The following is a 26257-nucleotide window of genomic DNA, read 5'->3' on the forward strand; positions in this document are numbered from 1 at the left end:
TAAGCTATGGTATGACTGCAGAGAACTCTGTCCCTAGGAAAGAAGGCTATCTTGGCCCACTGGAGTACAGCTCATATGCTGATTATTACAAACAAAAGTATGTAAACATCCTCAAATTATTTGGTGTCTAGTTCCTTTAAGAAATTTGGCTGAAAAAAATTGTATATCCCCGCTTTTCCAAGCCTAGATTGTAGTTCTAATCTATGGGGCTGGTAGCCACAATGCACCTAGATGTTGTGCCTGAAGAAAAGAAAATGCTAATCTTAGTCTGTCAAGGAAATATTTTAAATCTCTGCTATTGTCAAGTGAAAATGCATGTACATACTGTATGCTGTCAGCTGTTCCATGCATTTTCTGGTGGCAATACTTGTGATCCTTGCAGATTTGGTAGGCTCTTTCTTTCTTCTTGCACAGCAAAAAGGGTGCGTTTGGGTATTTGGTCCTTTTCTATATAGGTATGGAGTTGAGTTGACGTATAAGCAACAACCTCTTATAAGAGGACGAGGAGTCTCCTATTGTAAGAACCTTCTTTGTCCTCGATTTGAACATGGAGAAGGTATGATTTTGCTGTTTCTGCCTTTCTACTTAGTTTGTTACTTCTTGTTATGTATTAAGCAAATGGAGGATTTTCTTCGTCTAGGTGGCTCTGACGAGAGTGTAGACAAAACATACTTTGTTTTTCTCCCTCCTGAACTGTGTTTAGTGCACCCACTGCCTGGTTCACTGGTTCGTGGAGCTCAGAGATTACCCTCGATAATGAGGAGAGTTGAAAGCATGCTTCTTGCTATTCAGCTTAAGCATATTATAAACCATCCCGTTCCTGCTTCAAAGGTGCTTTATTGACTTAAAGGTTAATTTTAATTTCTTATCAACTATCCACTTGACTGATTAATGCCATCTACAGATCTTGGAAGCCTTGACAGCTTCTTCATGCCAAGAGACATTTTGTTATGAAAGGGCGGAGCTTCTTGGTGATGCTTACTTGAAATGGGTTGTTAGTAGATTTCTTTTTCTCAAATATCCCCAAAAACATGAGGGTCAGCTTACTAGGATGAGGCAACAAAAGGTGAGTAACATGGTTTTATATCAGTATGCTCTCGGAAAGGGACTTCAATCCTATATCCAAGCAGATAGCTTCGCCCCATCCCGATGGGCTGCACCTGGTGTGTTGCCCGTATTTGATGAGGATACCAAAGATGGAGATTCATCTTTATTTGATCAGGGGAGATCAGTTACTGAGAATCTACGGGAAAACGATCAACCTTGTGATGGATATGAAGATGATGAAATGGAAGATGGTGAGCTTGAGAGCGATTCTAGTTCTTACAGAGTTCTGTCTAGCAAGACTCTTGCAGACGTTGTAGAAGCACTTATTGGAGTCTATTATGTAGAAGGTGGGAAGAAAGCTGCTAACCATCTAATGAAATGGATTGGGATTGAGGTAGAGTTCGATCCTGATGAGATAGAGTGCACAAGAAGACCATCCAACGTTCCAGATAGTGTACTTAGGAGTGTCGACTTTGGTGCCTTAGAGGGGGCTTTGAACATTAGATTTGAAGACCGGGTTCTATTGGTAGAAGCCATTACTCATGCTTCCCGGCCATCTTCTGGAGTATCCTGCTATCAGCGCTTGGAATTTGTTGGTGACGCAGTCTTAGATCATCTCATCACCAAGCATTTGTTCTTCTCATACACGAATCTGCCCCCAGGCCGATTGACTGACCTGCGAGCTGCTGCTGTAAATAATGAAAACTTTGCTCGCGTAGCCGTAAGACATAATCTTCACGTGCACCTTCGCCACGGTTCAAGTGCCCTTGAAAAGCAGGTCTTCTATTTTCTCCCTTATTAAATATTTATACTGGGAAGGGAGCTAGTGGTGGCCTATCGTCCTTGTGTTAAATTTGTAAACCGACTAATTTTTGGTCTGTTCACAGATTCGGGATTTCGTCAAGGAAGTTCAATCTGAATTGTCGAAGCCAGGTTTCAACTCCTTTGGCTTGGGAGATTGCAAAGCTCCAAAAGTTCTTGGTGATATTGTTGAGTCTATCGCTGGTGCTATTTTCCTTGATAGTGGACGTGATAGTGCAGTTGTATGGAAGGTCAGTTTTCTCGAAGTCCCACTTTTCCCCTTAAACCCCAAAATTTTCTTTGGTTCATGATAGGAGAACTAATAGACAGAATTTCTGATGTCACAACCTCCATTTTCCTAGGTGTTTGAACCTTTATTACAACCAATGGTTACTCCAGAGACGCTTCCAATGCACCCTGTGCGTGAGTTACAAGAAAGATGCCAGCAACAAGCAGAAGGTTTGGAATACAAAGCCTCCCGAAATGGCAATGTAGCTACTGTCGAAGTCTTCATTGACGGTGTCCAAATGGGCATCGCTCAGAATCCACAAAAGAAGATGGCACAGAAACTAGCAGCCAGGAATGCACTTGCCGCTTTAAAAGAGAAGGAAACAGCCGAAGCAAAGGAAAAAGACGATGAGAATGGGAAGAAGAAGAATGGTCCCCAAACATTTACGCGGCAAACATTAAATGATATATGCTTGCGTAGAAATTGGCCCATGCCATTCTACCGGTAAGAAAGCTGTTCAACGAATCTCATATTCTGGCTGATATTGTTCATGACTAGTTCGTACTCAAAAGTTTGTAACGTTTCATCTTTAGGTGTGTGAATGAGGGTGGCCCGGCACATGCGAAAAGGTTTACTTTTGCCGTGCGAGTGAATACAACGGACAGGGGATGGACTGATGAATGTGTGGGAGAACCCATGCCAAGCGTCAAGAAGGCCAAGGACTCTGCCGCAGTGCTTCTCTTGGACCTTTTGAATAAGTTGTACTCGTGATGAAACGAGTTCTGGTGTTCACATCCATACTTTTTACACTTGGATGTCTCACCATTGCTATTTTGACGATAGAATTAAACCAAAATGGCCATCCTTAAAACGGAAAAATAATAAAAAGCTCCTATAAGTTAGAATAACAAGACACGTGATCTATTGTATTGCAATATATTGTATCAAAGTTCCTGTTTGAACAAGTGCAACTTGTTTAACTCTTAAATTCTAACCGTTACTATGTTTATACGACGGTCTCCATTGAACCCCATAACGATATTATTTGTATCCTGACTTTTCCCCCTTATCTGCAATACCCAGTTCTCCTATTTTGAGAGCCCATGATTCTTTTTCATAGTTCTTAACCTCCTGACGATCCTTTTTTGTGTATCCCAAGATATATAATCTTATGAAAAAGAAACCCAAGCTCTCATACTTGTTCTGAGAAATAAATAAGCGCAGTTCATCAGGATAAATAATGAAGGTATCAAAGATAGCGGGGCAAACAGAGAAATGAAGGTATCAAAAAAGAACTAGATGAATTGAAACAAGAATGTTGGGATCAATATATAATTTCGAATAAATATCAGTTGAATAAAGGATTGTGAACTGCTTAAAGCAAATTTCCAATCTTTTAAGCAAATTTCCAATCTTTATCTATAGGCATATAAATAAAGAAACATTCACTGGCAATTCTCTCTTCTTTGCTTGTTAAACCAACCAAACAAGGGATTCCCCACTACCCCAGTTGCAAAAATGAAATCAGAACTCAAAAGAAAGTTTTTCATCATAACATCTTCTACATCGCTGATTAAACGACTTATTCAAATAGACACAAATCGGTCTGCGTCTACCGCCTCAGAGTATGCATAACGTATTCAGCGTAAAGGTCCCTGCAACAAATTAACACAAAATAATCAAAGTAGATTCTCATACTATTTGGTTCAATTTTTTTTGTTGATTGCAGATTTTTCCTTTGCTTATGATCGACTTACATCGAATACTGGATGGCTTCAGTGGCAGTGGAAGAGGGCAAAAAGTCATTAACTGCAACCTCTTTGTTTTCGTTTTTCTTATCTGTGCAACAAGTTGAGCAGCCACAATGCTTTAGAATGTAAATAAATGAGAAATGATCTTTATGAATGTAAAGTGGGATTTGGAGTTTTGTAAGTGAAGTTGAGAAGGATACAGTCTTCAAAGAAGCGGCGGATCTCCGAAAGGCGATGAGGAGCAAGCTCTTTAATGTCATTGTAGTGCTTGTACTCTGGATCATCAGCGCAGACAGCAATGATCTTATCATCTTTCTCTCCCTAAAAGAAAGAACACAATGTAGTTATTGCAATAAGTGGATGGAAAAAGAAAGACAATGTCCGAGCCTAAAAAATTAATGGGTACCTGATCAATCATGGGCATTAGTCCTATGGCCTTGGCTCGCAGAAAACAACCAGGAAGAACTGGTTCCTACTCGAAGCATGAAATTGGGTTTAAGTATTTCTTGATTCTCATCGTTGAGCTTTAAAAGCAGTAATTAGACTTGATGAATAACATTAATTCTTTTCCCACTTGTGTGCAGATTCAATGGTTGAAGTGAAGAAATTGGTAAAATATCACAGATACTTGAGAATTTTCTAACATTTTAATAACTGACCTGCATGAGGACCAAAACATCCATCGGATCGTTGTCTTCACACAATGTGCGAGGGATGAAACCATAATTATGAGGATAGACCACCGATGAATACAAAATTCGATCAACCTGAGATTTTATTGCAACAGATGATATACATATTTAAGCCAAGCTAAAAGATTAGAGCTTAAAGACCAAGATTCTATTAAGTACAGGTTAAAAACCCCATTTCAGCTGAAGCATTTTTTCAATACTTTCCAGTCCAACAAGCCACCATCCCATTTTGGTGAATACATATAAAAAGGATGTATCTTATATGAAATATACAGAGGAATGTTTGTACGAGTTAGTGGGCAACAATATTCATTAAAACACAAGAATATATCAGAATTCGGAAAGACCTGAATTTTTTTTAATACCTTTATCAGTCCTGTTTTCTTGTCGAGCTCATATTTGACCTTACTTCCCTTGGTTATCTCAACCACCTGTACCATTGCAATAAATATTTCAACAAGGAGATACTTCGTAATTTACTAAGGAATCAAAATTTCTGCTTGAATATACTTGGATGCTGAATAGAATAATGCAAGGGGCCCAACTTTTTAACACAACTACCGTGGCATGTGAGTTGTCATTCTTTCATTAGTAGGCGTTTAAAAAATTGTCACGACAATTAAAATTAAAGACACATCTACTAATGAAAAAATGACAACTCATCTGCTAAGTTAGTTAGTATAAAAAAAAAATTGGGTTCCCTAACACTACTGAAAAAATACTAGCAGCTGAATATGTTCTTGATTTGGATCAAGAGTGCTTTTAAGGAGGAAAATTTTGGGTGGAGGTACACAAAACATTGAGCTGGAATACTAATACAGTTTATTTTTGTCTTGTTTTTTCTAGTTGCATATTGCTCACAAACATATATAAGTTCCATTGTTTTCTCAGCATAATTCATTATGAGAAACAAATAGACACCCCCACCCCAGAACAAACACAGGATATTTTAAGTTTGCTAAAAATCAAAGACTCGTTTTGTGTGTTCCTCTTTCGAGAAGTTTTGGCTCTAGAGTTCGCATATTAATCCGCTTGTTTAGGTTGGAGAGAGTACATACACAGTTAAAAATCTGTGGAGCAGAAGGTCCTGCAGAGAAAAAAAAAAGTTACAAAATGATTAGTTCCTTGTCTTAATATGCCAGAGAGAGTATACGCATGGGGCATTGGATATGGAAAACATGTTATACCAATCTCAAGATCATGCCAAGGATGTGCAGCAACTGATCGTCTGGACAAAGATGAAAGAATCCTCTCATTCAAACGGGGAACTTGACGCGGTGGTGGCTGCACCGGATGCTGTTCCTGATTGGCTTCTTCACTCATCTCTAACTAGAAGCCACAGAACATGTCAAATACAAGAGCATTCAAAATGTGCTAAGAAGAAAAAGAAAGATTTAAAAGATAACCAAATGACAGATCCCACTTCAAGAAAACATGGCCTAATTAAAATTATCAGATTCAACAATTCTAGAGCAAACGATTAACATGCCAAGATCTGGGATTACCAAAAAACTAGATCATGTTCAGAAGATGTACATCAAATTTTTTTTTTAATTAATCATTAACTGGCATCAGGAGCCCTTACAAAAAAAATAATAATAAAATAAAAAAACTGGCCTCAGGAACAAAGTTTATTATTTCAGAACATAATGATGGCATTCGGCAATTGATTAACACGGTAAAAGAATCATAAAAGGTTGTTATGGAATTACTTTCTAGTGTAAACTAAATAGCAGATATTCATTTATTAATTATGAAACTTCTGGGGCAAAACATCTTTCTTTTTATTTTATTTTCTTATGTTCTTTCTGTTTTGACCCTTGGAAAAAGTTTTTTTAAGTCATTTGGAGATGATAACTTCGTTTAGAGCTCCAATTTTCACGGAACGATAATCAAATTCAATATCACATGTTCATCTCGGAAAAGGGTCTTCTAAGAAATGGGTTAACAATCAATCAGATTCCCAATATGATCCAACTGGGACTTTGTAACTGGTCCCAAAAACATCAAAAAGAAGCATCTTTAAGTTAATCTACAAGATTTGCACCTAAAAGATCATACCAAAAAAAAGAAAAAGAAAAAAGAAAAAACTTTCGCGTTGTCAATCTTAACAGAAACAAGATCGGAGCAAGCATACGTACCTTAAGATTGATGAAAGACAAAGGGGGGTGAAACTGAAAAGGAGAGAATATTAGAATGAGGACGCTAAAGAAAAGGACTAAAATGGAACTATATATATTGGGCAAAAGGAAAAAAAGGTTGTTTTGGCGGAAAGAGATGCGGGGGATTGGTCAAATGTATTTTCAGGCAAACACACAACACAACACCCTTCGTGGCTCTTTCGGAGCGAGAACATAGCTGTCCTAACCACTTGTCCTCCTCAACCTCAAACTTCGTTATTTTCTATTGGGGACTTTCGGATAGGCTCAGAACAAAATGATCTTTCGGTATTTTTTTAGTTTTCAGTGGTCCAACTTATATTAGAGATTGATTATTCTATCTATTCTTTTTGTTTAATGTGATTTTAATTAGATTTAGAAAGCCTAAAAGTGCCTCTCTATTGAAAATGTTTTTGGAAAAGAAGGTCTCGTTCACTTTACTGATTCGAGTTTTTAATTTTAAGTTTTTACAGTAAAAAGTTCTTAAAAAATGTCACATTAAAATTTTTTACTACAGTAAAAAGCTCTCAGAAAATATCACATTTCAGTTCGAATCGAAAACTCAAATCCGCGAAGTGAATGAGGCAGAAGTGTGTGCACGTTGAAATTGGTATGAGCGGTCCCACGTCATCTGGGTCCTACCTTGTGAGATCCTGAGCTTGACCCTGCTAATGCCGTCCACGATCTGCTTGTGGGTCATTTTCGTTAGGTGGGACCCGTCCCTCTCTCTTGAGAATTTGATTCCATGAGATATTGATTCTATCAAGATAGGGTGACAAGTACCATGGGGCAATTCTTATTGTAGGGCGAATATCAACATGTGAGACTAGATACGTGAGAAAAATGTGAGAGCATATTGCTCGAAAAGAGGGCTTTGTTAGAAAAGTTTTATTAGTAAAATAATTTTTAAAAAATTTTTATTTGTAAAATGACCATTTTTTATAAAGAATGATTAAGTATCATTCTTCATAAAAAATGAAAGAATGTCATTTTGTTAATTTCACTTTGTTGGATAGTCATTCTAGCATATTGCTCGCAAAGAGAAAAATGTTAGGCGCATTTGGAACTCGTTTTAAAATTATTTTATTTTTTATATGAAAATGAAAATGAAAACGTTTTTAATCTCAGAAAAAAATTATTTTTAAAAATGCATTTGATAGTTTTATTAAGAGATTATTTTCAGTATAAAAAAATTCATTAATATCTCTCTCTCCCTCTCTATGCTTGAGAGAGGAGAAAACGAAAACAAAAAATGAAAAACAACTAAAAGTCATTTTTTATTTCTCTCTCATTTTACACTAAACTAAAAAATCATTTTCATTTCCGTTTTTTGTTTTTATTGCGCCAAACGCTATTTTGAAAACGTTTTCATTTTTTCTATCTCGAAAAATGTGAAAAATAAAAACGAAATCAATTCCAAACACGCCTGTTATAACCACTCTCTCATGAGGGGTCAACAAGGAAGTGGGTCATATCTGTGGATTGTAAAAGTATGGACACTTTACAAGAATATTACAATTTTTAGATTTAAATTGAAATATGTCGGGACAAAAAAATTATTACAAAAAATATCACAATTAAAAATATTTAAAAATCGTAAAATCTATAAAAATTATAAATATATACATGAAAAATTAAAAAATATATTAAAATATTTAAAATATTGAATCAAATATACAAAAATACAAATATAATTTTAGTCGAAAGACAAAACTTAAATAATGTATAATGTCATTGTGATATATTTTATAATAAATTTAATACGCATAACAAAAGTCAATCCAACCTTAAAAATCGTGCGTTTGGTTGGTGGATTCGTGCCATAGTTCATGGTTCACTACAGTATTTTTTTTTACAAAAAATATACGTAAACTGAGAATAGTTTTGAATCTATTAATCAAACGTTCATATCTCTAAAAGTATCCTATACGGGAGTAGAGAATTTTTTGAGTTGCGTCGTAACACTCATAAGCTCTAGTAGATTTATTATTATTATTATTATTATTATTATTATTTTGCTGATCACTAGTTGATTTTAATTGGTAGTTAAAGATAAAAGCTCCAACAATAGGATGCTCTCACAGTAGAACATTTCAAGATATTGATTGCAAAAAGAATCTGAACGATTGAAAGTTGATTGTTTTTGTGAGTCTGGACTTGACAACAGAAACTTTTAAACGGTTCAATTTTATTTTTCTATGGTCTAGTGGCTAAAAAAATGAACTGCTCATAAGTTAGGCTGCTTTGTATACGTTGTACTGTAATCTTGTCTTATAAATATATGGTTTGCTTTTAATAATAATTTGACATTTAAAAAGGTATATTACCAATAGGAATACTCTACGGTATGAAATATTTTGTTGTGCTATTGGGACTTTACTGCTTTTTAGTCCCTCCCACAGTCCCATTTCTCTATGGCTAAAAGCCCGAAACTACTCTGGCCTGTAGCTAGTTGAACATCCATAATCCAACATAGTTACTATAAAATAATGGGAGAAAGAGGGAAATAAATTAAAATTTGAGATGAATTAAAATTAATAGGTCAATAGTTTACATAAGTTAATAAATAGGCTAAATTATTGTTTTTGTCTATAACTTATCTGGTTATGAACCATAACTTGTGTGTGACATGATGACCAAGGAAAATCCAACGTATAGAGTCTAATTGAAATATGAACTCATGATTAAAGACAAGATTCGATTTATTTGCATATCTTAGATCTATTCAGATTCTCCTTGTTGTTTTTATTGTTTGGCCACATGTTAGCTATTGCAGCAGGTTCCCACCATCTGCATTTGCTTTCTCAAAATATCTCATCTTTTTAGGAGGAAAAAAATAAAATTATGAAAGATAGATCATTTTTTTAAAAAAATATTTTTGATATATAAAATATTTTAAAATGATTTATCATAAATATTTATAAGGCAGATTTATCATAAATATTTATGGTAAATATTTTAAAATATGATATTTATCGTAAATATTTTAAATCATAAATAAATCATTTAACATAAATATTTATCATAAATAAATCATTTAACATAAATATTTATTGTAAATATTTTAAAATATGATATTTACTATAAATATTTTTTTAAAAAAATATTATTTATCTCTCTTAAAAAAATCAAAATCTTTAAGGCCCAAAGAATGCGTTCTATAATTTGAAAAAATAGAGAATTTACTTTATAGAATGCATGAGTCTAGATCTTTACCTTTTATTTTTAATAAATATCATTTTATTACTATAATTATTTAACTCAAAAAGTTATGAATCAAAGGTAAAAAGTAAAAATTTTGACTCAAGCGCTTTTAAAGAATATTTATTAAGATTACCCTCGTAATTTTTCAGGTCTGTACAATACTCAATTACTAAGCATGTCCAACTTGCCATCTTAGGAAAGGACATCACTAGACTTGAATAAGTTCCACAATAAACAGAGGAATCTACCAAGCAATTGCAATATACTTGGCCACACAAAAATTTTTAAATCATAGGCTGAACCATTTCCCTTTTGAGAAAAAGTAACAAGTACAGCAGTTTTTAGTCCTTAAGGAAACGACATCAATTTGTTTTCAATTGGTCAATATACATTACACATAACCAATGAGTCATTTTTTTAAGTAATGCAACCTCTAAAACACAGGTAAACTCAGTGGCAATTTTTTAATTAGGCCATAAAGTGAAACGGAATTTGTCACCCAAAAAAAAGAAAAAAGACACATTTCAAGGCAAATATATTGAATCAGGAGACATTGAAATCATCTGAAGAAGGCTTGAGTTTGAGAATGTTTCCTCCAAAGCAGGCCCTCTCTTACTACCACCATCAACATTGTCTTTTGTAATCTGTGCCAATTCTCTGGCAACATCAACCATTCCAAGCTTGCCATCCCCACCAAACAACAAGCATCTCACGGCAAGGTCAGCAACTATCTCTATCTGATCGCGCCGAAAACTCGGCTGCTCGTGATGGTACAAGAGTGGATCCACTATCTCCTCTAGCTTCCCACTCCTTATTTTCTGTAAGGCTAGTGTTGGCAAGTCCAATCTGTTTGAGCCTGCAATTATCTCAAGCAGCACCATTCCCATGTCACAAACATCATTCTTCTGAAACCGAGTAGTGCTACTCTCGTGGCTCTTCTGCGAATCTCGGGGACTCGGGATTAGTAGTCCAAACCCCGCAATCTTGACCGAGAAGTTCTCGTCTAAAAAGATTGAACCGGATTTGAGATCTCGGTGGAATACGGGAGGAGAGATCTCATAGTGCAGGAAGGCTAGAACGTTTGCTGTTTCAGCAACAATGTTCAACCTTCTGTGCCAGTCAAGACCTGTTTTTGGCTCTCTTCTTTGGTGTAAATGTTCTTCCAACGTACCATTTTCGGGATATTCGTAGACTACTAGTGGCATGTAGGCCAAATCAATGCAGCATCCGAGAAGTCGGGCTAAATTCCCGTGTAAAACAGAAGATAAAATCTCAATTTGGGAAAGGACTTGAATCAAGTCTCTTTCATTTTCACATTGTATCTTGTGCACAGCAATGTGGGATCCGTCTTGAAGAACCCCGGCATACATTGTGCAGTTGGCGCCTTCTACTAATTTTCTGTCATCTTCAAATCCTTTTGTGGCCTCTTCTAGCTCATGGTATGTGAACAGCCGAGTCCTACAAGCTTTCTGGAACGAGATGCCACCGTGAAAATTAGCCTGCTCAGCGTCGAATTCGCCGGGCTTAATTGGCCGTTTCAGTAGGCAAAAGAGTGCAATGAAAGAGGCAATGATGAAAGCAGAAGAAAGAACTCCTGTAGGTTAAGGATGCCATGAGAGATTTATTCTCAGACAAAGAGGGAAATGTTTACTATGATATAATGTAGTTATGTGTTTGTTTTTAATTATACTTACCACCTATGATTACAAGTTTCTTGTCATTATGTATTTTGTTGTTGCAGTCATTTCCGTATAGTTCTCTCCTGTCCTTGAAGCATGCTGTCAGAGACATAATGTTAAAAGAAATTTATATATAACATTGTGGTATTTTTAGCATTTCCAAGAATATAAAGAATGGTGAAAACACAGATGTAAATTTTTAAAGAAATACAAGTTTTTATGGTGACGTTTCCACAATATCATATTACCAAATGGTTGAGGAGAACAAGATTACTATTTTTGTTAAGGAGCAAATTCTACTTATAGACTAGAAAATCTTATGCAAGTACTTTGCAGCCCAATTTTATGGCAGAAATCATAGTTTTAGAATTAAATACAGCATATTCATAACTAGGGGCAGAGCTTGAGCTAGAAAATTAAGTTAGGGGACAAGGGCGTACACTAAAATTATTGGAAAAATGAGCTGGACTGCTATGAGATGGTACAAACATAGAATTTCAAAATTTTAAGGAGGCGAACTATAAATTTCATTGGATTTCATATATAAAATTAATAGAAAAAAAAAATTCAGATGTAACGGCTGCCTACCCTAAGCTGTATGTGGCTCTGCCCTGTTCATAACCACTCAACACATGTGAGGACATGATGGCAATTCAAGTAATGCAATCAGAATCATGATTATGTAATGTTGATCTCGGCAAACAAAAAAGTGGGAAAATCTTGATTAGGAAAAAAAATAAATAAAAGGATTATAAAACTACTTACATTTTATGCATCCACTGCCATTTTCAAATCCATCACCAACAAACCCCTCTTGACACAAGCACCTCAGCCCTTCTCGGACTGCTGTGGCATTGGCAATGTAAGCATTGCTAGCACAAATGCTCTTAGACGAGTTCCTCGGAACAGCCCATTCGAGCTTAACCCCGCGCTTACCGGAGTTTGTAGCCCTTAGAACAACCCAACTGGAGAACCCCCTGCAGCCAAACTTGGAGAACACAGAAAACCTGTCCCCAAAACGCCACACACTGTGGTCAGACAAGGGGTAACAGCAAGCAGGAGAGCTACTTCTTCCGCTGCCATCGCAACCCGGCAAGTCAACCGCCTCGCACTCCGCCTTGCACAAGGAAGAATCCTCACAGTCATACAGGCCAATCACATTGTCATCAGAAACTCCAAAATAGTCATTCCCTTCAAAACCAAAGGAATTCAAGTCATTGTACTGACGGCATGGAGATGAGCCGGGAAAGTCAACAAGCACGCCATCAGAGTAGAATTCAAGCACTCTGTACTTCTCAGAACCTATGTTGAGATAAAGGGTTGTGGAGTTCAAGCAAGAGAGGAGAAAAGCATTGGAAATTGTGCCACAAGAGGAGTTCCTGTTCAGGTGAAATGGGAATGGGATTTTGAGCTCACCACATGTGTCATTGCACTGATTTGGAGCCACTAGGGGTTGCACTAGGAGTTGTTGGTCATGGAGAGAATGAGAGATGGGAAAGTGAGTAACCAGAGTAAGGAGAATAAAGAAAGTCAGGAGAAGAGGGAACATTGGCAGTGAAAAGAGGTTGGCTACTGCAGAAATTATTATCTGGAAACTGAGAGGAAGAAGAGATGTGAATTGCAGTATATGGGCTTCTCATATAATATAACAATGTGTATTATAACATCATCATCTTTTCTTCTTATGTCAATTGCTTATATGCTACTTAACTGGAGGTTATATATGTGTGTATATATATATATATATATATATATATAAATGCGCAGAGAAGTTAAAAAAAATAAAAGTTATGGGCATATAATACTGTAATTCATGAGTGGATCTTACTAAGTGACTCTATCTAAACAATTACTGAAAGAAGAGAATTTATAGACACTTAAATGTTATAATTGCACCTCATTCTCGTTAATGTGGGACTCGGCTTAGTGGCTACCAATTTTATTTTATAAGCAGAAAATTAATAATTACTGGAGTTGAATGAATATAATGAGAATTGAGAGAACTAATAGAGTACTGTAACTCACACACATGTCAAGCAAAGACTTAAGTTTACATTCTGCCATGTCATGAGGGACCCACAATCAGACATACCCTGAAGGTGACGTGGCAAGATCAGGGGTGTAATGGGGGTATTGAGGAGGGCATTGAAGTTGAAAAAAGTAGAGACAATTGGTCTGTGGAATGGGCTACAATTCGTACGATATAATATATAGGATGTTGTGCACTTGGTGAGCGTGGCCGATGTGTGTGAGCATTTCTATATTCACTTCAACGGCTTTTAGTAGGCCATAAAATAAATAATAATAATAATAATAATAATAATATTGGGAAATTTGCATGGCCTTCGAGATATGGTATAACAATCCATTACGTTGAACAAAGTAAACATAATTTTATTTGCATGTAGTTTGAGAGTTACGGAATGTCAGATCTAGCATCCATTTGAAATGGATTTTTTTTTATAGCTTGAAGAAGTTTGTATTAGGACTAATTCCATTTTAGTCTCCATAATATAGCAAAATTTTCATTTTAATCCATAACTTTTAAAACATCTCAAAATGAGTCCCTGAATTATTAAGCTATTTGAACCTAATTCTTCTACTTATACGACTGTTAAAATCTAAAAAGAAAAAAAAAATATGACTTTCTTATTCACAATTGTGCTCTAACATGTATAAAATTAACCTCTTCTAAACTACACATGGTCCTTCTATGTCTTTTTTTTTTGGTCGAGGTTTTAACCGTCTGATAAATGAAAAGACTAATTTGAAATAATTTTATAAACCGGGACTCATTCTAAAACACTTTACAAGTCAGGGACTAAATTAAAATTTGTCTTATAGTTTGAGGGTTAAAAATGAGATTAATCCTTTAATACTATGCAAGTAAGCTGTTCCTCAAGCCCCAATGCCACGCTCAGGTGGGTTTTGTACCGGCTCTTGAGGCTAGCTTTGAGTGCCATTTGGCTTAAACAAAAAGTTGTGTAAGCTTCACTTTCGGTACTATCATATTCCCAATGAAAAATGAAACAATTTTCTTGGGTAATTACCTTCTCGGTAATGTTGTAACCTTTGTGGAGAGATGCCCAACTTTGCCTGGCTTACGTGGCACTATCTTACAGGCTTAGACCAAATTAAGAAGGGCAGTTTGGGAATATTCAAAGTATAGCTAAACTATATTAATATTACTTCTAGGGAGTGCAATTGTATACTTAGTAATACAGAGCCAAATCGAGGAAATAGGACTCTTGGGGACCGAATAATGGCCAAAAAGAATCTAGCACATTTTCATACAAGTTCAATTTTGAATGAAACAAAAGTGCTAGTTGCACCTCGTTTGTTTATAATTAGATGTTTTTAACCATCTAGATTAAAGATTTTGTAGTTTATTATGAAAATATATGTCGTTTCCAATTAAATGTTATGATATTCCGTAAAATGACTTTTAAAATGTTCCATAATTAGTCTTCAAGGTTAATTTTTTTTTAGTTTCAGTCTTTTTATTAGTTAGCTGTTAAATGTTTGACAAACTATATGGGAATTAAGTACTAAAATTAAAAGCATCTAAAGTTTAGGTATTAAAACAATAAAATATAATAAAAGATAATTTCCACAAATAATTTTTAAATTTTAGCTGTTTTAATTTTGGTTCTTTAAATGTATTATTAGTCTTATGTTTCTGCTTGTGTTGAGGTTGGTGTGTAATATATGTTATCAGCACGACCTTGGTCGTAATATGTTAATGAAGAAAGTGCCTATTATATGTAAATTGTCTTACTTATGAGGAATTGTAAAAGGACGAGTAATTATTTTGGTGAAGTACGACTGTCAAACCAAGTCATATGGACTGGTTATGACACAAGTGACAAAGGATGAGTAAATTCTATCTTTTAAAACTATTTAATTTATTAAAAATATTCCTTTTAAAAAATTATACCTCTTATCTTATTATAATTTAAAAGATAGAAATATATAAGTTAATATTAAGCAGTATAAATAAAAAAGAGCTTCATTTCAAGAAGTATTCTTAAAAATTGTCCTTAGAATTGTTGTAAAAAGTGCCGGTTTGTTTTGCAGGTTGAGAACTTATAAAAGTAATTCTAAAAGTAGTTCACTCATTTTTGTTTCATTAGGGATGGCAACGAGGCCTTATCTTATTATAATTTAAAAGATAAAAATATATAAGTTAATATTAAGCAGTATAAATAAAAAAGAGCTTCATTTTAAGAAGTATTCTTAAAAATTGTCCTTAGAATTGTTGTAAAAAGTGCCGGTTTGTTTTGCAGGTTGAGAACTTATAAAAGTTATTCTAAAAGTAGTTCACTCATTTTTGTTTCATTAGGGATGGCAACGAGGCGGGAGCGGAGAATGATTAACCATCCCCATCTCCACCCTCTAAAAGCCCCATCTCCACCCTCTAAAAGCATCTCCATCCCTGTCTCCATACCCATACATGTTGGGGGCATTTTTCATACCTTCTCCATTCTTCATCAAATGTAATTAAACATTTCAAAATTATTATACTTAAAGCAAAAATAGAGTTAAAATTCAATATAAGTTTAAACTGAAATCAAAGGTTCTTCAAAATAAACTAAATTCAAAACAAATGCAAAATAAATAAATAAATAACTGTAGAGCTAAGAAAGATCTTATTAAAAGTAATAATTAACACATTTTTAAAAAGTAGAGTTTATATATATATATATCTAAATATATTATATTATATATAATATATGTATATTGGGGCGGGAACGGGGACGGGGTGAGGAGTGTTTCCTCCGTCCCAGCCCCGTTAAGATTTGGGGACAAGATTTTGTCCATATTCCCGTCTCTATCCCTAATTATTATCCTTTATCTCCACTTTATTTGGTGTGAATCCCCACTTTATTTGATAGCAAATCCCCACAGGACCCAGGAAATATTGCCATCTCTATGTTTCATATGTTTGAACCAAAAGAAAATTTCATTCAAACCATTTTTTTTTCACTACATCTCATAAAAATTTGAATTCAATTCAAAGTTTATGTTCAAACTTATAAATCAAACTAGCCAATGGACTAATAAATGAAAATGATCTATATAAGTAAAATTTTGTGTTTTATCAGATTATTAGATTGATATCTCGTTGTGTATATAACATTAAATCGGTAGCTCGTTTTAGATGATCTTGTGCTCCCTTTTTCTAACTTAAATTGGCTTTTATATCCTTTAAAAATTTTAAATTAATCTCTTTAGAATTTTAAAAGTAAAAAAAAAAAGAAGATGACCTTTGTGTCCTTTTCTTTAGAAATTGATGTTTTCTTTTTCTTTTTTCTTCTAAAATACCTTTTGTATCCTTTAACATGTCTATCTACAGGGAAATAAAAAAAAATCTTAAAAAATCATCCTTAAGATATGCAGATCGGTTTTTTTTTTTTTTTTGTGTGGGAAATATACCTATTTAATATTATATAAAGTAAGAAAATATGAATCCATTAATAATTGAATAAAACACATGTTATGATGTAATTTTCCTCCAAACAGCAACAAGCCTTTGATGTAATTTTCATCTAAATACACCACGAGCCTCTCAGAGACCAGAATCGTAATAATTGTAAAACCTAGGACAAATAAAAATGACAGTGACTTAGATAAACGACATTGTAATTTATACGACGATTATTGTAAAAACAACAATGGCAAACAAGCGAGTATGGCTTGAAACGACAAGAAGTTGTCTAGCAATGACAACGAATAATCAAACGGCAGTGGCTTTAAAAATAAGCAAAAAGGACGGTGAACACAAAAGTACTCCATATAAGTAGAGATTACAACGGCATAATCGGGTTAGTTATCTAAGACTATAATAAAGAAATTTCTTAATACTAAATGAATATAAGCAATAAGAGGTTTAACTCTCCTTGATATGCCCCTTTAAGATTGAGCTCCAAAAGGAGATCCGATCTTGGAAGGAATTTTTGTTTTGTTTTTGCTTTTATGAGAAAATAAAGACATAGAAATAGTTACATATATAGAGACAACAAACTTTAAGTGGAGAAAAGAAGAAAGCACTTAGGGCAAAGACGACAACTATTAAGAGATAGAAGAGGGCGCAGGGGCGCTGCTGCTGGAGGCGCATTGCCTAGGTTTTGGAGGCTCTCAACCCTAGGGAGAAGGAGGCACGCAGCCTAGATTTGGAGGCTCTTAGCCTGAGATAAGAAGCATCAGTCATGAAAGATTACAGACTCGTTAGAGTATGATGCTCTTATACCATAATAATAATAATAATAATTAAATAAGAAAATAAAAGTAATAAGAGAAGGAAAAGAAATTTAACTTGGCTCTGATACTATAGTTATAATTAATAATAAACTAAAAAGGAAAATAAAAGATAAAAAGATTTAACGTGATCTGATAATTTGCCTACATTTATAAACTATGATGAAAAGGAGAATTCACTAGTAAGGAGCAATGAAATGGGGCTCCATATAAATAGAGATTATAATCGCGTGTAAATTACTCAAAACTATATATAATAAAGAAAGTTCCTAATACCAAATAAATACAAATAAAGTCCGAATTAGCAGTAAGAGGGAACGATACATAAAATATTAAAAACGAGACAACATATTCAGCGGGGAAAAAAAAAAAAAAAACTAGGAAAGCGACAACCAATATTAAAAACGACAATACCGAAAACCGTTTATGACTTGGAGAAACGACACAACTATTAGGACACTAACACAATAGCTTTAGAAACGACAATAAATTCAGGAAACAACATCTCTAGAAAACGAGTATACATAAAAACGACAATGACTTGAAAAAGCGTCAATTACTTCAAAACCAACACTTTGGACGTCTAATGAGGCCATTTTTTCTCTCTTCACAAAGAGGCTTAAAATTCCAATGCGACACTCGCATCCGATCCTATTTATTCAACATTTTTTTTTTCTGCTTCTCTCTCTTTCTACTAAAACTCCCTAATCGGTTGATCTTCAGCTTTGGTTATTTTCTTAGAAACAATGGCGGACCCACGGTGGAGCGGCATGAGCCATTAGTTTCTAGGTTTTCAGACAATTATGAATACCTGAAAAAGCAATACTTTTTTTTTAAAAAAGAAATAGAAATATCTATTTTCTTTTTTATCATGAATAGAGAGCAATATTTGACAACGAAAAAGAAAATATTAAGGACATCAAAACGACAATGATTGATAAAACGAATGAAGAAGGCCTACAAACGGCAGCATAAATCATAAATATAAGAAAGAGAGTCCCTTTCCCTTTTCATTTTAAATTTAAAATCCAATTTAAATTTCATTTTTTGAGGACACAACGTGTGGTTCATAGATTCAGAATCATGATTATCATTCTTAATTTACGTATATTTTTTATAAAAGAAAATACTGTAGCGAATCATGAACTATAATTCGAATCATGACATGAATCCACTGACCAACCGTACTTTAAGATTAAGAGAGAGGAGAAAAAAAAAACAAAGAAACTTTATACATATCTATATTTGGCTCTTTCTAAGATTTAAACTTTAAAGTAGATCGTGGAATTATATGTTTTGCTTGGATAAACATTTTTTCAATAAAAAAGTACATAAATCATTACACGTTTCAAAGTAATTTTCTCACCCCTGGTTGTTATATCGTAAATCATCATTTTTTTAACGATAAGAACAAATGAAAAATGTTTTACGTATCGTTTATTTAGTTGATTTGAGTTTTTAATTTGAGTTGAATTGTGACTTTATGTGAAAATTTTTTATTGTAATAAAAAAATTAAATGTGACTGTTTCTGAGAATTTTTTATTATATTAAAATTCAAATTTTATGATAAAATAATGAGGCCTTAATAAACATTTAGTAATTTTTTTCAAAATTTAAATTTTATGATAAAATAATGAGGCCTTAATAAACATTTAGTAATTTTTTTTAAATGTCGATTAATAATAATACAATAATAACTCAATATTGCGAATCTTGATATTAAAAAATTAAGACCCTTATATATATATTTTTTGTTGTTCAAACAATTTTGAGAGTAGATTAGCGAAATTCTTGGGATTTTAGTAACAACAACTTGCTTTTTTTTTTCTCAAAAAAAAAAAACTTGCTATTTTTTTTAAATGAAAAAAAACTTGCTGTTGGTCATACTAAAGTAAAAAGCCTTGTACTCGGAACAAAAAAAGTAAAAAGCCTTATACGATAAGCCCTCCTCCACTGACTCAGCGTCGTCGTCCTCTCTCTCGCGCTCCCTCCTCCTTTCTCTCTCTTCAAATTCCACTCAATATTCAAAACCAAAAAAAAAAAGCGAAAGAATTTCTCTCTCTGCGTGTGCAAAAAAAATATTTTCCACAAACAAAACAATCAGAATCAGCGTCGTTTCCACACAAAAAGCAAAGAAACAGAAGAGAAGAAAAGAGAGACATTTTCACTCTCTCTCTCTCCTAATCTCCTTTCCTTTCCAACTTTCAAACTCACAATGATTCTTCTTCCTCCATTAACAACCACCAACTCCACCAACTCCACCCAAACCGCACCGCCGTTGCCGCCGCCGGAGCCCGACTCGCCGTCGCCGTCCGCCGTCAAAACCCACTAGACACCATCCAAAAACAAAACCCACCCCCGCGCGCGCAGTATTTCCCGTCTCTCTTTCGGTCAACAAATGGATCTCGGTGGGCCCACCCAGCCCCGCCTCGTCGGAGACTACATTCTCGGGCCGAGAATCGGGTCGGGCTCCTTCGCCGTCGTGTGGCGGTCGAGACACCGGCAATCGGGACGCGAAGTCGCCGTCAAGGAGATTGATAAGAAGCAGCTCAACCCCAAAATCAGCGAGAGCTTGCTCAAGGAGATTTCGATTCTCAGCACCATCAATCATCCGAACATCATTCGCCTTTTGGAGGCCATCGAAGTAAACAAAAAGGAAAAAAAAAGGCCATATCTGATATACCCATATGTTTTTTTTCCGGAGATTTTGATGTTTGATGATTTGGGTTTTTTTGCAGACTGAGGATTGGATTTACCTTGTTTTGGAGTACTGTGAAGGTGGTGATCTTGCGGCTTATATCCATCGCCATGGGAAGGTTTCTGAAGCTGTTGCTAGGCATTTCATGAGGCAATTGGGTAAACGATTATTTAGTTATGGATGTTGGGTTTTGTCTGTATTACTATGTTTGGTAAAATAAAATAAAAAAAAAGACACCAACATAATGGTTCTTTGAAATTTCGGCTCTTCAACTTTGATGTTAAAGTTGAAAGCTTTGTTTGACAAGGAATAAAATTTGGCTATTTTTGACGCAATTAATGATTAGTTAGTTTGGTGGTATATTCTATTGTGTTGGATCTTGGTCTCTTTGTAGATGAACTTGTTTAGTCTTTTCCTTATTTTGGTGCGGTGAATCTAGCGGCCAAATAATAATGTTTTTTTTTTTTTTTTTTTTTTTTGCGCCAATTTGGATTGCCCTTTTCAGCTTCAGGATTGCAAGTGCTTCAAGAAAAGCACCTCATTCATAGAGATTTAAAACCACAGGTGTTTTTTTTCCCTTTCTGAAACGCCAAACTCAAATAGTTATTGTCATCATGTGACCTTATCAAAAGATAAACAATAGTTTAGCGAGATTCCACTTTTAATATGTCATGACCTATCCACAGTTAAGGTTTCAATTCATGATCAAATCCATATTCTTGTAAAAACAATTCAAATGGTATGCGAGTCCCTTGTTCCGTTTACAGCTCTGGGATTTTCGTGCTCTTTTTCATTGCATGTTTGAAATTCGAGATGAAGTTGGGTATTTGACTTCTGATTATGGTCGACTGTGTATCCTGATTTGAAATTTGTGACTTCCAATGCATTTTTAATGATTTCCTTGTTGTTGTTGACTCAAACTTGCAGAACTTACTCTTGTCAAGTTATGAATCCATTCCCTTATTGAAGATTGGGGATTTTGGTTTTGCAAGGTGATGTTTTTATGATAAGCCATCCAACTTTTCGTACAGCTATCAAATTTCTTATATATTCTTCAGAAAAATCCAATTTTCTAAAAAGTCTCCCACAACTTTATTTGGCAGTTGGCATGAGGTTGTCATCTACACGTTTACCTATAGGTTATCTTGTTTAAACTTGAAAATATAGATTGACATTTACATTGCTTTTTTCATTTATGTACGTATGTTCAGATCCTTGACTCCTCAAGAAGGTTTGGCTGACACACTCTGCGGTTCACCACTGTACATGGCTCCAGAGATTATCCAGAACAAAAAATATGATGCAAAGGTAATGCAACGTAAGAGTGACCTCATGTTGTTTCCATTCATTCATTTTCTTCAGCTATTTCACTGTCCTTTTCCACTGTTTTTTCAGGCTGACTTATGGAGTGTTGGGGCAATTCTATTTCAGTTGGTGACTGGGAGGCCCCCTTTTGATGGCAATAGCCAATTTCAGGTTTGTAGTAAAATTTATATATTTCATTGCCTAGGAATTTAGGTAAAACATCGACTATTGCCATGCATATTGTCAAACCAACAATGCTGCATAGGGTTAGGGATAAGAAAGGTTTTCCAGAATATTGGATTTATGTACTAGTTTGTGCCTTTCTGATTCGTTGTCATTTACAGCTTTTCCAGAATATCATAACATCCACAGAGCTGCAGTTTCCTGCTGGTGCTCTGGAAGAATTGCATCCGGATTGTGTAGATCTATGCAGACGCCTTTTACGTCAAAATCCAGGTACTTGTTCTATTGAGAGAGCATATCTGGTTTCATGGGTCCTTAATTACGAGCTCATTCTTGTTCAAGTATTTAACTACTAGTGCCATACGAATCTCAGCTTTTACTTTGTATGATTGAGGGTTGGAAAAAGGAATCACGTAAATTAAAACTTCATTTTGCAGTTGAGCGGCTAAAATTCAAGGAGTTTTTTAGTCACAAGTTCCTTACAGATCCAAGGTAAGATCCTAACTTCGAAACTTCTGTTTTGCTTTAATTGTGTATTTAAGTGTAGGTTTTATTGGGTGATTATTGTCAGCTCTATTTTTTAGTTAGCTTCCAATGTCAACTATCAAGTTAGAATAGCTTCTCTTCTGTCCCTGCAGGCCAATGCCTGAGATTAAGCAGTCTTCTTTACTTGTTCCAATGGATCCAATTGTTGAGCGGTCCAATTCTTCTGCCTCTGATAAGAGGTCGGAGTTGCCTTCCGCACTTCCTTCAAACTTTTGTAGTGGGAGTCCAAGTTCAAAATTTCCAACTGGACATGAAAACATAGTATTGCACGGAAAAGATGGTGAAGGTACATCGAGCACTAAGAGTGCTCAAGGGCTTATGCCAAATATTACAAGTGACAGGCCAAGTAAATCTACTGATCAAGAGCCCAATTCATCAAATCAGCATCAAGGTTGTTTTTATCATCCTTTTCTGTTTGGAATGTTTCTCGTAAAGTTTGTGCTTTGTTTGAATTCCTTTGTTTTTGTGGTTGTATAATCCAGTTTCTGATTCCATGGTGTCCATCGAGAAAGATTATGTCCTTGTCGATGCTCATTTTGCTTCGTTGGAATCTCTCTCTTGTTTCCCTGAAATATCGATGCAATTTGATTGCAAAATTGGAGCTTCTTCTTATACACCAGAGCAGAATGAGCAAGGTAGACCAGTTATGCAAGCGAAGGAGGTTGCTTCCAATTCTGTTGGCAGTATAGAGAGCTCACAGAAGCATGAGGCGAATCTGTTGCCAACATCAAGTGCTTCAACTATTTTAAGGGAAGTACAAGGATTATCTATATTGCATCCTTCTAGTAGGATCCACTTGTTGCATCAGTACGTTCAGGTTCTCGCAGAACTATCGCTAGAAAAGGTGTGTCGTGTATTTCAACTGAATGTATTTCTTTTCTGTAAGCTTTCAATTTTCTGAGGAACAAGAGAATTTTGGATAAATTTTACTTTTGCCTGAACTTTGGTCTCTTTGTCACTTTGCCCCCCGAACTTTGAAAATTGGTCTGCACACCCCGGAACTTTGAAACGTTATTAACTTTGCCCCTTATGTTAGTTTTATTAATGATTTGATGACGTGGCAATTATTGACGGGATAGTTTAATGGATTATTTTCATAGGTGCCCCCGAAGTATCTACTTTATTTAAAAATGCCCCTTGATTCATGAAAACATTTCAAAATGCCCGTAGACATTTTAAATTCTAATTATATCAATAAAAGTGATTAAATATTAAAAAATAATAAAAAAATAAATATAAAACACTTTACTTTTAAAAAATAAAAAATTAAACAAATCATTTATTTTTTTCAAAAAAAAAACCATAAAGAAAAGAGGTATTTTTTTTTTTTTTGGAAAAATCTACTTCTGCTATGTTTGTTTCACAACTCAAGTTTTAAATTTGAGTAGTGTTTTTGAGAGAAAAATTGTAGTAAAAAAGTTGAATTTAAATTTTTATGAGAGAAAACACTGTATAGTAGAACCTGAGTTGTGAAAATATTTTCCTCTTTTCTTGTTTTGATTTTTGAAAAAAAAAATGGTTGATTTATTTGATTTTGAAATTTTTTAAATTCGTGTTTTATATTTATTTTTTATTATTTTTAATATTTAATTAGAAATTGATATGTTTAATTAATTTTCAGTGGCATGCCACGTCAATACTATTATTTTATTACGTTTTCTATAGATCAGGGGGCATTTTTAAATAAGGTACATAGTTCGGGGGGCATTTATGAAAATAATCTATTAAATTGCCCTTCCAATAATTGCCTATTTAAATCCGTTAAAGGGGCAAAGTTGATAACATTTCAAAGTTTGGGGGGGTGCACATACTAATTTTCAAAATTCAGGGGGCAAAGTGATAGAGACCAAAGTTCAGGGGGCAAAAATAAAATTTATCCTTCTACTAGGATCCACTTGTTGCATCAGTACGTTCAGGTTCTCGCAGAACTATTGCTAGAAAAGGTGTGTCGTGTATTTCAACTGAATGTTTTTCTTTTCTGTAATCTTTCATTTATCGGAGGAACAAGATAATTTTCCCCTAGTTTTTCCTGCATTTTCTTTTTGAAAGTTGCAAATTGACTAAACTATGCGAGTATGTTGTGGAATGTTTTAATCCCTTTTGCGCTCATTACTCAAAAGTTGTTGTTTTGTTACTTGCAGTATAATGCGGGACTCTACCTGGAGTCCTTTTCAGTTGAACTCGTTATTTTGGCTATATGGAAAAAAGCTCTTGAAATTTGCGGCTCTTGGCTGGCTTCCACCATTGAGAACGAAGAACCTGGAAGCAGTTCAGAAAATGACCCCAAACATGCTCAGACGGGTGCAGGTTTATCACAGGACACTGAAGGAAACATCGATTTCAATAGGCCTTCATGTGTTTACTCGTGGACTGAAAAATCATTTCTTGTTGCTTTTAATCGCGCTGAGAAGTTATCCCATCATATCCATAACATGGACGGTAGCCGCTCTTTTAAATTCCTCATGCCATTCTCTTCTGATCTTTACTTTCAGGGCTTGGGTTTGAATTTGCGCAAATGTTTATTTTAGGTACTGCTGAGATGCCAGATGCAATGGAAATAATATTTCGAAAAGCTCTAGCTTATGGGACCAGCGGTGCTGTAAGTCTGCTTCTGCTATGCCCTTCTTAACGCTCTTTCTTTTTTGTCGGCGATGGAATAATTTTTGCGTGTGTTTCAGGTGGTCGAGTTTGTGGAGAACAACAGTACTGCTGTAGCAGAATCATATTCAAAAGCACTGCGTCTGCTTTTGTTTATTGCTGGAGAAGCGACAACGCTCTCTCTAAACCCTCCATTTTTGTTGACTCCAGCAAACAAGAAGAGAATCCAGCACTACATCATGGAATTGCATTCACGTCAGACTAACTTCTTAAAGTCACAGCCATCACTGAAGCAATTCCTTAACACTCCTTCAAAGTAAATACACAACTGGTTTTGTACAGCTATTCTTGGAGCTCCGTCTTTTTGTTATGGCAGATTACCCGCATCGTGCCCGTAAACTGGTGTTGGATGCAGCAGGCAGTTTTTTTAGTCTGTAACATGGATACACTTTTGTTGATTGATGACTTTAACAGATGTCTAATATATAGGTAAACATATGCAACATTGTTGGCAATATGGAATGAGTAACTATTCTTGCGTTTATGTAAATGAACTTTCAATTCTTTGTTTGAACAAAATTGTAAATATGAATAGAATCTTTTACTTGTACAGCTGGCTAGTGGCTGATATGGCCAACTTACATATTTTAGCATAATATTTGGTGATGCACACAATTTGGTTGGGAGAATTGCTATAGCTAACGTATGTATGTATGTATCTATATTCTTTTTCCCTCCAACAATACAAAGGTTTGGGGATAATTTAATGGGAAGCCTTGTTCGTTTTAAATGCTGACAAAAATGTTATTACTCAAATTTATTTATTTCAAATAAATCTCATCCTTCCTAGTTCCTCCATTAAATCTGAAAGGAAAAAAAAAAAAAAATTCTGTTATGTATAAGTGATTCTAGTCATTTTCCTCTTGCCCAAACCTATACTAAGGTCAAAGAACAAACAGCTTTGAAAAAGTTCAAGACTTCAACTTGGTTCCACTTAGAAACATGTAGCGATCATGTCATTGATGATCAACGGGGAGACAAGAAAAGAAAATCGTACTAAGCAAATAAAACGTATATGAAGGTAAAATATGTCAACAAATCATCAA

The 26257-nt window shown here is 34.8% G+C and overlaps 4 protein-coding genes across 5 annotated transcripts in view; 2 read left to right on the top strand and 2 right to left on the bottom strand.

Annotated features, from left to right (window-relative positions):
* The window catches only part of LOC21402547 (endoribonuclease Dicer homolog 1), a 9701-nt gene extending 6532 nt beyond the window's left edge, over positions 1-3169 (top strand). The window contains exons 15-21 of the mRNA XM_024172699.1: positions 33-97; positions 456-556; positions 641-831; positions 905-1825; positions 1935-2099; positions 2211-2581; positions 2671-3169. Coding sequence (XP_024028467.1) covers positions 33-97; positions 456-556; positions 641-831; positions 905-1825; positions 1935-2099; positions 2211-2581; positions 2671-2848 — 1992 coding nt within the window. The 3' untranslated portion in view covers positions 2849-3169. The remainder of the gene's footprint in view (positions 1-32; positions 98-455; positions 557-640; positions 832-904; positions 1826-1934; positions 2100-2210; positions 2582-2670) is intronic.
* Positions 3170-3381: 212 nt separating this feature from the next.
* On the bottom strand, positions 3382-6943 carry LOC21402548 (soluble inorganic pyrophosphatase 1). Of its 2 annotated transcripts, none has more exons than XM_024172701.1 (9): positions 6662-6943; positions 5708-5845; positions 5579-5607; positions 4886-4951; positions 4488-4595; positions 4235-4300; positions 4029-4149; positions 3835-3916; positions 3382-3732 (listed from the first exon to the last, which is right to left on the bottom strand). In XM_024172701.1, the coding sequence occupies exons 2-9, from the start codon at positions 5841-5843 to the stop codon at positions 3690-3692; spliced, it is 651 nt and encodes a 216-aa protein (XP_024028469.1). In that variant the 5' UTR covers positions 5844-5845; positions 6662-6943; the 3' UTR covers positions 3382-3689. The 2 variants fall into 2 exon arrangements, with proteins under 2 accessions (XP_024028469.1, XP_024028468.1); XM_024172700.1 differs by having other exon boundaries at positions 5708-5849; positions 6662-6942.
* A 3464-nt stretch (positions 6944-10407) lies between these two features.
* On the bottom strand, positions 10408-13111 carry LOC21402549 (probably inactive receptor-like protein kinase At2g46850). The gene is made up of 3 exons (XM_010108830.1): positions 12328-13111; positions 11578-11661; positions 10408-11477 (listed from the first exon to the last, which is right to left on the bottom strand). Exons 1-3 carry the CDS (start codon positions 13109-13111, stop codon positions 10408-10410), a joined length of 1938 nt encoding a protein of 645 aa, XP_010107132.1.
* Positions 13112-19856: 6745 nt separating this feature from the next.
* Positions 19857-25918, top strand: LOC21402550 (serine/threonine-protein kinase ATG1a). The gene is made up of 13 exons (XM_010108831.2): positions 19857-20465; positions 20560-20677; positions 21025-21083; positions 21447-21511; positions 21731-21827; positions 21915-21995; positions 22169-22280; positions 22445-22499; positions 22646-22944; positions 23036-23397; positions 24695-24992; positions 25082-25152; positions 25232-25918. Exons 1-13 carry the CDS (start codon positions 20220-20222, stop codon positions 25469-25471), a joined length of 2103 nt encoding a protein of 700 aa, XP_010107133.1. The 5' UTR covers positions 19857-20219; the 3' UTR covers positions 25472-25918.
* The last annotated feature ends 339 nt before the right edge of the window (positions 25919-26257 follow it).

Source organism: Morus notabilis, unplaced genomic scaffold, assembly GCF_000414095.1.
Source record: "Morus notabilis unplaced genomic scaffold, ASM41409v2 Scaffold1303, whole genome shotgun sequence".
Classification (NCBI taxonomy): Eukaryota; Viridiplantae; Streptophyta; class Magnoliopsida; order Rosales; family Moraceae; genus Morus; species Morus notabilis.

What these genes read in the sequence shown, in the direction of transcription:
- LOC21402548 (XM_024172701.1), bottom strand. Translation starts at nt 5,843, where the DNA reads ATGAGTGAAGAAGCCAATCAGGAACAGCATCCGGTGCAGCCACCACCG. An exon ending in AGAAAACAGGACTGATAAAG is followed by an intron (nt 4,596 to 4,885) that starts GTATTAAAAAAA and finishes ATAAAATCTCAG; the next exon opens with GTTGATCGAATTTTGTATTC. An exon ending in CCGCCGCTTCTTTGAAGACT is followed by an intron (nt 3,917 to 4,028) that starts GTATCCTTCTCA and finishes CTTGTTGCACAG; the next exon opens with ATAAGAAAAACGAAAACAAA.
- LOC21402549 (XM_010108830.1), bottom strand. Translation starts at nt 13,111, where the DNA reads ATGTTCCCTCTTCTCCTGACTTTCTTTATTCTCCTTACTCTGGTTACT. An exon ending in TGGCAGTGGATGCATAAAAT is followed by an intron (nt 11,662 to 12,327) that starts GTAAGTAGTTTT and finishes TGTCTCTGACAG; the next exon opens with CATGCTTCAAGGACAGGAGA. An exon ending in GAAACTTGTAATCATAGGTG is followed by an intron (nt 11,478 to 11,577) that starts GTAAGTATAATT and finishes CTTAACCTACAG; the next exon opens with GAGTTCTTTCTTCTGCTTTC.
- LOC21402550 (XM_010108831.2), top strand. Translation starts at nt 20,220, where the DNA reads ATGGATCTCGGTGGGCCCACCCAGCCCCGCCTCGTCGGAGACTACATT. An exon ending in GCCTTTTGGAGGCCATCGAA is followed by an intron (nt 20,466 to 20,559) that starts GTAAACAAAAAG and finishes GTTTTTTTGCAG; the next exon opens with ACTGAGGATTGGATTTACCT. An exon ending in ACAAAAAATATGATGCAAAG is followed by an intron (nt 21,828 to 21,914) that starts GTAATGCAACGT and finishes CTGTTTTTTCAG; the next exon opens with GCTGACTTATGGAGTGTTGG.